The sequence below is a fragment of the Papaver somniferum genome, unplaced genomic scaffold, assembly GCF_003573695.1.
Source record: "Papaver somniferum cultivar HN1 unplaced genomic scaffold, ASM357369v1 unplaced-scaffold_16, whole genome shotgun sequence".
NCBI classification, from domain to species: domain Eukaryota; kingdom Viridiplantae; phylum Streptophyta; class Magnoliopsida; order Ranunculales; family Papaveraceae; genus Papaver; species Papaver somniferum.
The window spans coordinates 978,428-988,543 of NW_020625486.1; the positions used below are offsets into that span (position 1 = coordinate 978,428).

Genomic DNA, 10,116 nt, shown 5'->3' on the forward strand with positions numbered 1-10,116 from the left:
TTTTAGTGATCTTGATCAAAAAAACAAAATTGTTATCTTATCCATAATTAAGAAGAAATAAAAGAGAGAGTATTAGAATGAGTGATTTTTGAAATAAGCAGATGCAGATTTTATGTTAATGCTAACATGAAATCTTCTCACCGGCACTTTGGGTTCGTGCAACTGGTTCAAGAAATTTCCACACTTAAAATCAAGTAATGCTCAAAGATCATCATGTAATTGTACTGATTTTTCTAGTTAATGTAGTCCATTTTCTAGTTAATGTATAGTCCTTTGTTCACGTTACACATCTATGACGTTACTTTGGTGTCTAATTTTCTCCAATGTGTTCTCGAACTTTGCAATGTCCATAGTTTTTATGGAGTGGCACTGATGACTATAACTGGTTCATATGAGTGCCTGGAATCAAGGTTTTGGAAAAAAAAAAAAACATTTTATGTCTAGTCTTCCTGACAATTCTTTCTTGGAATCAAGTTTAGTTGCTTGACTGCTTTCAAAACCAAGGCTCCTAGATTGTTACCAATTCTAGCTCTTTGCATCTGTTTCATCAGCTGGCAGTCCCATTGGCTTCCATAGATATTTATAAGGGCTGTTGCAAGTTGGGTTCCCCGAAATATGGGGCTGCCCTTTTCGTTGTTTGTTCAGTATATATATTATAATGCAATTTTTATCGAACAAAAAAAATTAAAAAAAAAACCTATCAGCTTGATTGCGTTATTCAATTATTCTCTCGACTTCTAAGAATGGCATTATAAACCCTAGCTAGTATACCATCTCCTTATTTTCTTACAATGTCGACGTCTGATTCTACTTCTGGCTCTTCAACTCATCCTCCTCTTGTACTTCTTTTTTCTTTCTTTAAAAAAATCTTAACCTATTTACCTCGAAAAAAACCTTTTCCAGCTACGGGTTCCTCAGCTCTTCCTTTACCCAACTCCAACTCGTCTTCCTCCAAAAGTACTGGTTCTGTATCATCTCCTTGTCGTACTCGTCTTCAACTCAAAGGCGACCTCTCTACCATCCAAAAAGGAAATTCACCTATCCCTGAATATGTTTCAAAAATCAAGGAAATTGCTGACGCCCTTGAGTCTGTCCATGAACCTGTTTCTGATCTTGAACTTGTCTCCGCTACACTTCGCGGTTTAGGTGATGATTGGATCAACATATATAATGCAATCCGTTGTCGTTCCACTCTTCCAACGTTTTCTGAACTCCATGCATTACTTCTCCAAAGTTCTTCGGAATACAACAACGGTATTGGTGGTGCTAGTAAGTTCGACCCGTTTTGGTTCTTCAGATCCATATTGGCTTTGTATGGGTCGCACAATTTTACTGATTCTTATTTTGCCAACCAGGACGTTTTTTTGTTAGTTCCTTTTTTTTTTTTTTTTTTTTTTTGTATATAAAGAATCTGGTACATCTGGTTCTAGTTTTATCAGGCTGCCCTCGTTTTCTTTTGTTGCAATTGGTGTTCTCTCTTTTACTTTCCTTTCCTTAAAAAAAAAAAAAAACAAACAAAATATCTGACATACTTGTTTTTGTGTATAGTTTCAGGATTTTCTCGTTGTGACACAAAGATGCTCCGACTCGGATTTGTATGTTTAGTTTGCATCTTCATTTTCATTTCTGCACCACCTTTATATATATGTTTCTATATGTAAAAGTTTTGTAGTTGCTTGATCTAAATAAGTTACCAATAAATACTTTTGCTTAGCTTGTGGGTTTTGAATGATCTGGTACATTATCAGACCTTTTGACAGAAATCTTTACACATACTATTTTCTTTTGCCGCTGCAGGTCAAACCTGAGATTATTAGCTGGGCACCACGAATTATTGTCCTGCATAATTTCTTAAGTTCGGAAGTATGAATGTCTCTCAATTACATGGTCATGTGATAGCTATTTTGTGCAAGAAATCGCAATGAGCTAAAAGAATGAGATTGTGATATGATATTGCAGGAATGTGATTATCTTATAGCAATTTCCAAGCCTCGGCTCAAGCGTTCTACGGTAAATGTAGTGAAAACAGGCAAGGCAATGAAGGCATGTATTACAGTGGATCTCGCTTATTTCTTAATACAAACAAAAATGTATTTATTGTTATTTTTTTGTATTTCTGAATGCTGCATTCCATTTATCAGGCATTCTATTTTAATCATTTTTCCCAATCTGTATCTGTCCGTTATTTAATAGTCGACTTTTTTTCTTTTGTGTTTGAATGGTTTTTCAGATCATTGAGAGTGAGCTAAGGACGAGTTTTAGTACGACTTTAATAAAGGCAGAGAGTAAGAATCCTATTGTACAGGTTGGTTCCTTAGCAAGCTCGCGTTATTCCATTTCCTTGCAAAATTCTAGGATCGATTATGAAACGTTAATCAGTACAAATGCCTCCAAAGTCCAAAAACCCATGAAATTTGTTTGTTTTCCCACTTTTTAAATTAGCAATTATATTTTTCTTATGCATATCGGAAACAGGCTATTGAAAAACGAATTTCGGAATTCTCTCAAGTACCATTAGAAAACGGAGAGCGTATTCACGTTATGAGGTATTGCTTTCTAAAGAAATGCTTAATTACTCTAAACTCTTACACTGATCGGTTCCAATATTAAGTGCCTAACATCTGCAATACAGGTATGAAAAGAATCAGTACTTTAGGCTACATAGCGACTACTTTTTGGACACTGTGAGTTGTTTTTCAACACTGCTTTGTTTTAGTTTTTCCTTTTCTAGACTTGGTTTCAATAATTTCCTTTTTGGGTGCAGACAAACATCGAGCAAAGTGGAGGTCAGAGAATAGCAACAATGCTCATGTATTGGAGCGACAATGTGGAAGGAGGTGAAACTTACTTCCCCATGGTGAGTTCAGATCAAAGATTTCATGCACTCATGGTATAGCTCGCAATTGACTCCATCTGCGTGTTAACTGCAAATAATTTCAGGCTGGAACAGGAAAATGTAGTTGTGCTGGAAAAATGTTAAAGGGGTCATCTGTAAAACCGATTAAAGGAGATGCAGTTCTTTTCTGGAGCTTGGTTCGTTTCTACTACTCTGGAACAATACTGTTTTCCTATATTTCCTATGCACATAAATTTAGCATTAAGCCGTTTAGGTTTGTCAATTTGGTTTGTACATGAACTGCCATTGTGTTGCATACAATGCAGTACAGGCCTTAGCAACCAATTTTCTAACCAGGTTAAATTGTGCGCAGCGATAACATCCGTTGATTGTCTTCCTTGTAGGGACTTGATGGGGAGGTAGATCCAAAGAGTGTACATACAGGATGCGAAGTCTTATCTGGAGAGAAATGGTGTGCTACGAAATTCATGAGGCAGAATAAATACTACTAATTCTCCTCAACTGCCAGCTTGTCCATTCAAAACATCTTGGGAACATCTTATATATGCACATTTTTAAGTAATCTTGTTTGGCATGGTCTAAACTATATCCAAAACTAAGAAGAAATTATCTAAAGAGAAATAGAAAGTAGGAGGAAGTTTGAGATTGAACGCAATGCAATGCACATATTCTTGTACCTGCATGGCCACGTATATTGAAACTAAGGTGGCTTCCAACTTTAATAATACGCACATTTTATTTAATTTGGATTTATTTATTTTTTGTAAAATTAAATAAATTAAAATTATTTATTTATTTGGATTCGAGATAAAGAATAATAATGAATGAATAAACGATTGAGATTTAAACACTTCCAAGTTTTAGTTTTGACGGTTTTGTTCTGTTGGGTAAAATACTAATAATGTAACTGAGAAGAAGATACTTAGCTCAAAACAATGTTGCTGATGTTGCTGCACAGAAATTGTAGAGGCACGTAAACTACGCTGTCCTAAAGGCAATATCGCCTGCCACTCCTCTGAGATGCTACAACAGTTGGCGAGTCACCTCCAGGATACAACTACAGTTAGTACCCCTCAATGTAGCATACAATGAGGGTACCCTTAGAGCTTGGCAGAACTTAAAACAGTAGAAGAGATGTTTACAGAAAAACAGAGGGAGAGTAGAAGAGATGTTTCTCTATGGTATGTTTTCTGAACTTACAACTACTCTCTTATATAGTGTTTGTGTAGTTACAAACAAGAAAGAAAACCCATGTGTATGACAGTCAAAGAAAACCCATGCGTATGACAGAAATACTGGTAATGTTGGGTTAAAGATAGTGCATGGAGCAGTGTGTTGCTGCCAAGCCAAATACGTACAGACAAGGGAGCCAGGACAAAGCACGTTCAGACAAAGAAGCCAAGACAAGCACGTTCAGACAAAGAAGTCAGGACACCCGCACCCGAACCCGAACCCGAACCCGAGCCCGACCGACCGACCGACCAGACGGCGGTGGCGTGCGTGCTTCTGTGCGAAGCACCGCGCGTACGGGAAAGGCAACCTTGCCCTAGTCTAAGCCTTCCCTCAAAGCACAAAAGTCTAATGACCCAAGGGCCATGCCCTTATAGCCAATTCTATGGTATTTATGTCTAAAACTCTTTAGATTTTAGTCAATGTGGGACTATTGTTTTATCTATTCAAAAGAAAAAACAAATGATGGGCAATAGGTCTAGGGATCAAAACATAGTCCATGGAAAAATTGGTAATTTTAAAGCGTTTTTTCTAACAATCCCCCACATGAATGATAAAACATATCGACGAAATACGAGAAAACATAATACATCAATATTAGGCTAAGGTGTCCCAGAGATTGAACCTTAACTTAGTGAGAGGTTACCGGAACTGCTTGTTGTTTCGGTGAACACAATGTCTTGAACCGTCAACAGTGAGTGCAATTCAGAAATAACAACCACACTTTGATGTCTCAAAGAAAAAGAAAGCTGCCAAGCTCTTGCCGTTGTGCCCGTTTTGGCCGTGGGCTAAATCCCGGACTTAATGAATGTCTCTAGAGAAAAAGCTCAAATTCTCATAGGAAGCGGCCCCACTTCCAACATCCACATAGGTGAGTCCATTAAGAGTGTCCTGCCACACTCCGCTTTAAGCAAAGCCATGGAACTCATTAAGATCTTGACAGATCATCCTATAACATGCAGGCAGCACTATCATACGGTTACACCATAGGGAGGGACAAAGATAGTGCTTTCTCTCGACATCACCAAAAATTATTTATCTCATTGAACCTTGATCTTGGAGCTCCATTCACAAGGTTGAGTGTCCTTCATGGAGATTTATTCTATGAGCTTGAGTCCCATCCCCTTCGATGTGGATCTAACTACCTCTCTAGATAACCCTTTCGTCAAAGGATCTGCAATATTCTCTTTATACCTTACAAAGTATATAGAGATGATGCCAGTAGAGAGTAGTTGTTTCACTGTCTTGTGTCTTCTTTGAAGATGTATAGACTTTCCGTTGTATACACTATTCTTTGCGCATCCAATAGCAGCTTGACTGTCACAGTGGATTGCGATCGAAGACACAGGCTTGGGCCAGAGTGGAATTCCACCCAGGAAACCTCGTATCCATTCAGCTTCCTCTCCAGCTTTCTCCAAGGCTATAAACTCAGACTCCATGGTGGATCGGCTATACATGTCTGTTTGGTAGACTTCCATGACACAGACGCACCACCAAGTGTGAAGATGTACCCACTAGTGGATTTGCACTCATCTGAGTCTGATATCCAGTTAGCATCACAATACCCTTCTAGCACAGCAGGATACTTCCCAAAACTTAGGCAATAGTTTGAAGTTCCTCTCAGGTACCGTAGAACTCTGTAGAGAGCATTCCAGTGATCCTGCCCAGGGTTGCAAGTGTACCTGCTTAATCTACTCACAGTATAGGCAATATCAGGTCTTGTACAGTTCATTAAATACATAAGACTGCCAATAACACGAGAATACTCAAGTTGATAAATACCCTCACCCTTGTTCTTTTTCAATTTGCAATTGGGATCATAAGGAGTAGTTGCAGGTTTAGCATTTTCATGATTAAATCTCTTAAGCACAGTTTCAACATAATGAGATTGACTAAGACTATATCCATCAGACATCTTTCTGATTTTCATCCCTAAGATTACATCAGCAGGGCCTAAGTCTTTCATGTCAAAGTTTTCGTTAAGCATGCTTTTAGTGGTATTAATACTATCAAGGTTACTACCTAATATGAGCATATCATCAACATATAGGCACACAATAACATGAGAATCATCCACAGATTTAATGTAAACACATTTATCAGATTCATTAACCTTGAAGCCATTAGATATCATTACATGATTAAATTTTTCATGCCACTGTTTAGGTGCTTGTTTTAAACCATACAAAGATTTTTTCAGTTTGCATACTTTATCTTCAAACCTTTCACAACAAAACCTTCAGGTTGGTCCATATAAATTTCTTCATTCAATTCACCATATAAAAAAGCAGTTTTAACATCCATCTGATGTATATGCAAATCATAAATAGAAGCAATAGCAATCAGCATCCGGATAGAAGTGATTCTAGTGACCGGTGAATAGGTATCAAAGAAATCTAATCCTTCCTGTTGTCTGTACCCCTTAGCTACCAACCTAGCTTTGTGTTTTTCTATAGTTCCATCTGTTCTAAGTTTCCTTTTGAAGACCCACTTGCAACCTATGGTTTTACTACCAGGAGGTAAGTCTACAAGCTCCCAAGTTTCATTTTGTTGAATGGAATCCCACTCATTATTTGAAGCTTCTTCCCAGAAGGGAGCTTCCGGAGAAGTCATAGCTTCCTTATAGGTTTGGGGTTCAGACTCTACCGTAAGAGTCACAAAATCTGGACCGAAACCTTTCTCGGTTCTGACCCTCTTACTTCTTCTAGGTTCGGTTTCAGCATCTAGAGACGGGGGTTGACTAGTCGAAGGAACATCTGAGAGATCATCGCGGACCCTTTTATGAGGTCCAGACCCTAAAGGGAAAATGTGTTCGAAAAACACTGCATCTCTGGATTCCATTATGGTGTTCTCACCAATTACCATGAACCTATAAGCACTAGTGTGCTCAGGATATCCTAGGAAAACACAATCTACAGTTTTAGGTCCTATTTTGGTTTTCTTGGAACGAGGAGTGGCCACCTTGGCCAAACACCCCCACACTTTAAAGTATGCATAGGACGGTTGTCTTCCTTTCCATAACTCATATGGAGTTTTGTCGGATTTCTTAAATGGAACTCGGTTCAAGATATAGCAAGCAGAGAGAATTGCTTCCCCCCACAGGTTCGAAGGTAGCCCTGAACTAGCTAACATAGCGTTCACCATATCTATGAGTGTTCGGTTTTTCCTTTCAGCTACTCCATTCGACTCAGGTGAAGAAGGTGCAGTAGTTTCATGAATGATGCCATTAAGTTTGCAGAATTCTCCTATAGGTATCACATACTCACCGCCTCGGTCCGACCTAAGAGTTTTAATAGTAACACCTCTTTGGTTTTCTACTTCAAGTTTATATAATTTGAAAGCGTCTAGGCTTCATCTTTACTTCTAAGAAGATAAACCTGACAGTATCTTGAGTGATCATCTATAAAAGTGATGTACCATTTTTTCCCACCTCTAGTTGGTGTTGATTTCAAATCTCCCAAATGAGTGGATTAGTTCTAGGGGAGTTGTACTACGTTCAACCTTTTTGTTAAAGGGTTTTCTAGCATATTTAGATTCAACACAAATTTCACATTTATGACCTCTGTCAAAGTTTATTTTAGGAATGCAGCCTAATTTAGCAAGTCTTTCAATAGATTTGAAATTAACATGTCCTAGTCTATCATGCCAAACATGTGAGGAGTCACAAACATAAGCAGAAGAAGATGCATTATCATTCAAGTTCAAAGAAAGTACACTAAGCTTAATCATGTTATCAGTGACATATCCTTTTCCTACGAAGTCACCACCTTTAGAGATTACAACTTTGTTAGACTCAGCTACAAATTTAAAACCTTTCCAAGTAAGATGGTTTCTGAGATAAGATTCTTGCATATGTCCGGGACGTGATACACGTCATTCAATGCGAGAGTTTTTCCTGAAGTGAGCTTCAATTCAACCTTGCCTTTTCCTACCACTTTAGAGGTAGAAGAGTTTCCCATAAACAATTTCTCATCGTCTCCTACTTTGTTATAGGAGGAGAAAGCATTTCTGAACTTACAGACATGCCTAGTGGCTCCAGAATCAAGCCACCAGTCTCTCACATTGGTCACATTAGAGACAAGGTTGACTTCAGACACCATGCCAGTAAAATATCCAGAATCATCTACTACGTTTGCCTTATTTTTCTGTTTAGGATCATTTTTGGTCTTTTTAGGTGCCCTACAGTCTTGGCCATATGACCAGTTTTCCCACAGTTATAGCAGTCGCCTTTGATGGTGTTTTTGGAGACACCACCCTTTGGCTTAAGATGGTTACCTTTGGAGTTACGTTGTTTGTTACGTTTACCATTTTTGCTGGATTCTCCGTGCCTTTTCTTTGACGCAGCATTATCGTCCAGGACATGAGCTTTGTTTGACATGTCTTTGCTCAGCATCAGGCTCTTGTCCTTGCAGCACAGAAGTTCCTCCACCTGGATCTTTTTCCCCAGCTCCACCATGGTGATTTCACGATTCTTGTGTCGCAGCCTCCTCTTGTACTCGTTCCATGAGGGTGGTAGCTTTTCAATCACTGCAGATACTTGTAGAGATTCATCAATATGCATGCCTTCAGCAAGAATTTCGTTGATGAGTAGCTGGAGTTCGACAAATTGTTCTACAACAGGCTTTTCATCAGTCATCTTATATTCCAGGAACCTAGCCACCAAGAACTTCTTGCTTCCAGCAGCCTCAGCAAGATATTTTTCTTCTAGGGCTTCCCATAAATCAAAAGCAGTAAAATTCTCTTTTGCATTATAAAAGTCGTACAAGGAGTCATCCAGACAATTAAGAATATGGTTTTTTCACATGTAATTTTTCCTAGTCCACCTATCCAGTCTATCTTCATAACCACGGTCATGAAGCCTTCTTGAGGGTCTTTCTAAGGCAACTTCATCTAGCCTTTGGTCTTTTAAGAAGAATAACATTTTGGACTGCCATCGTTTAAAGTCTTTGCCACTAAACTTTGGGGGTTTGTCTACAGTACTCTTTCCCATGTTGTTACAAAATATAGTAAAGAGGATATTGCCTTTAGATTGTTGGGTAAAATACTAATAATGTAACTGAGAAGAAGATACTTAGATCAAAACAATGCTGCTGATGTTGCTGCACAGAAATTGTAGAGGCACGTAAACTACGCTGTCCTAAACGCAATATCGCCTGCCACTCCTCTGAGATGCTACAGCAGTTGGCGAGTCACCTCCAGGATACAACTACAGTTAGTACCCCTCAATGTAGCATACAATGAGGGTACCCTTAGAGCTTGGCAGAACTTAAAACAGTAGAAGAGATGTTTACAGAAAAACAGAGGGAGAGTAGAAGAGATGTTTCTCTATGGTATGTTTTCTGAACTTACAACTACTCTCTTATATAGTGTTTGTGTAGTTACAAACAAGAAAGAAAACCCATGTGTATGACAGTCAAAGAAAACCCATGCGTATGACAGAAATACTGGTAATGTTGGGTTAAAGATAGTGCATGGATCAGTGTGTTGCTGCCAAGCCAAATACGTACAGACAAGGGAGCCAGGAAAAAACACGTACAGACAAAGAAGCCAAGACAAGCACGTTCAGACAAAGAAGTCAGGACAAAACACGTGCAGACAAAGAAGAGATTCTTCTACTTGTGTGGAAAACACGTACCCAAAAAAAATAGGATCTAATGAACCCACACCCGAGCCGACGGCGTGCGTGCTTCTGTGCGAAGCACCGCGCATACGGGAAAGGCAACCTTGCCCTAGTCTAAGCCTTCCCTCCAAGCACAAAAGTCTAATGACCCAAGGGCTATGCCCTTATAGCCAATTCTATGGTATTTATGTCTAAAACTCTTTAGATTTTAGTCAATGTGGGACTATTGTTTTATCTATTCAAAAGAAAAAACAAATGATGGGCAATAGGTCTAGGGATCAAAACATAGTCCATGGAAAAATTGGTAATTTTAAAGCGTTTTTTCTAACATGTTCTGCATAACGGTTTTTCCTCTTCTTCTTCTTCTCCTTTTAGCATTCCGTCTCCTTTCTTTTTCTTTCCTATAACA

At 38.7% G+C, this 10,116-nt stretch overlaps 1 protein-coding gene across 1 annotated transcript; it reads left to right on the forward strand.

The window, feature by feature from the left end:
- The first annotated feature begins 791 nt into the window (after positions 1-791).
- Positions 792-3,348, forward strand: LOC113337389 (prolyl 4-hydroxylase 1-like). The gene is made up of 10 exons (XM_026583077.1): positions 792-1,269; positions 1,555-1,595; positions 1,798-1,863; positions 1,960-2,043; positions 2,240-2,305; positions 2,476-2,546; positions 2,633-2,684; positions 2,765-2,857; positions 2,941-3,033; positions 3,241-3,348. The coding sequence occupies exons 1-10, from the start codon at positions 792-794 to the stop codon at positions 3,346-3,348; spliced, it is 1,152 nt and encodes a 383-aa protein (XP_026438862.1).
- The last annotated feature ends 6,768 nt before the right edge of the window (positions 3,349-10,116 follow it).

Bases quoted from the DNA above. Each gene is read 5' to 3' on its own strand.
- LOC113337389 (XM_026583077.1), top strand. From the start codon at position 792: ATGTCGACGTCTGATTCTACTTCTGGCTCTTCAACTCATCCTCCTCTT. The intron at 2,547-2,632 runs GTATTGCTTTCT...TCTGCAATACAG, and splicing joins GAGCGTATTCACGTTATGAG to GTATGAAAAGAATCAGTACT. The intron at 3,034-3,240 runs GTTCGTTTCTAC...TCTTCCTTGTAG, and splicing joins CAGTTCTTTTCTGGAGCTTG to GGACTTGATGGGGAGGTAGA.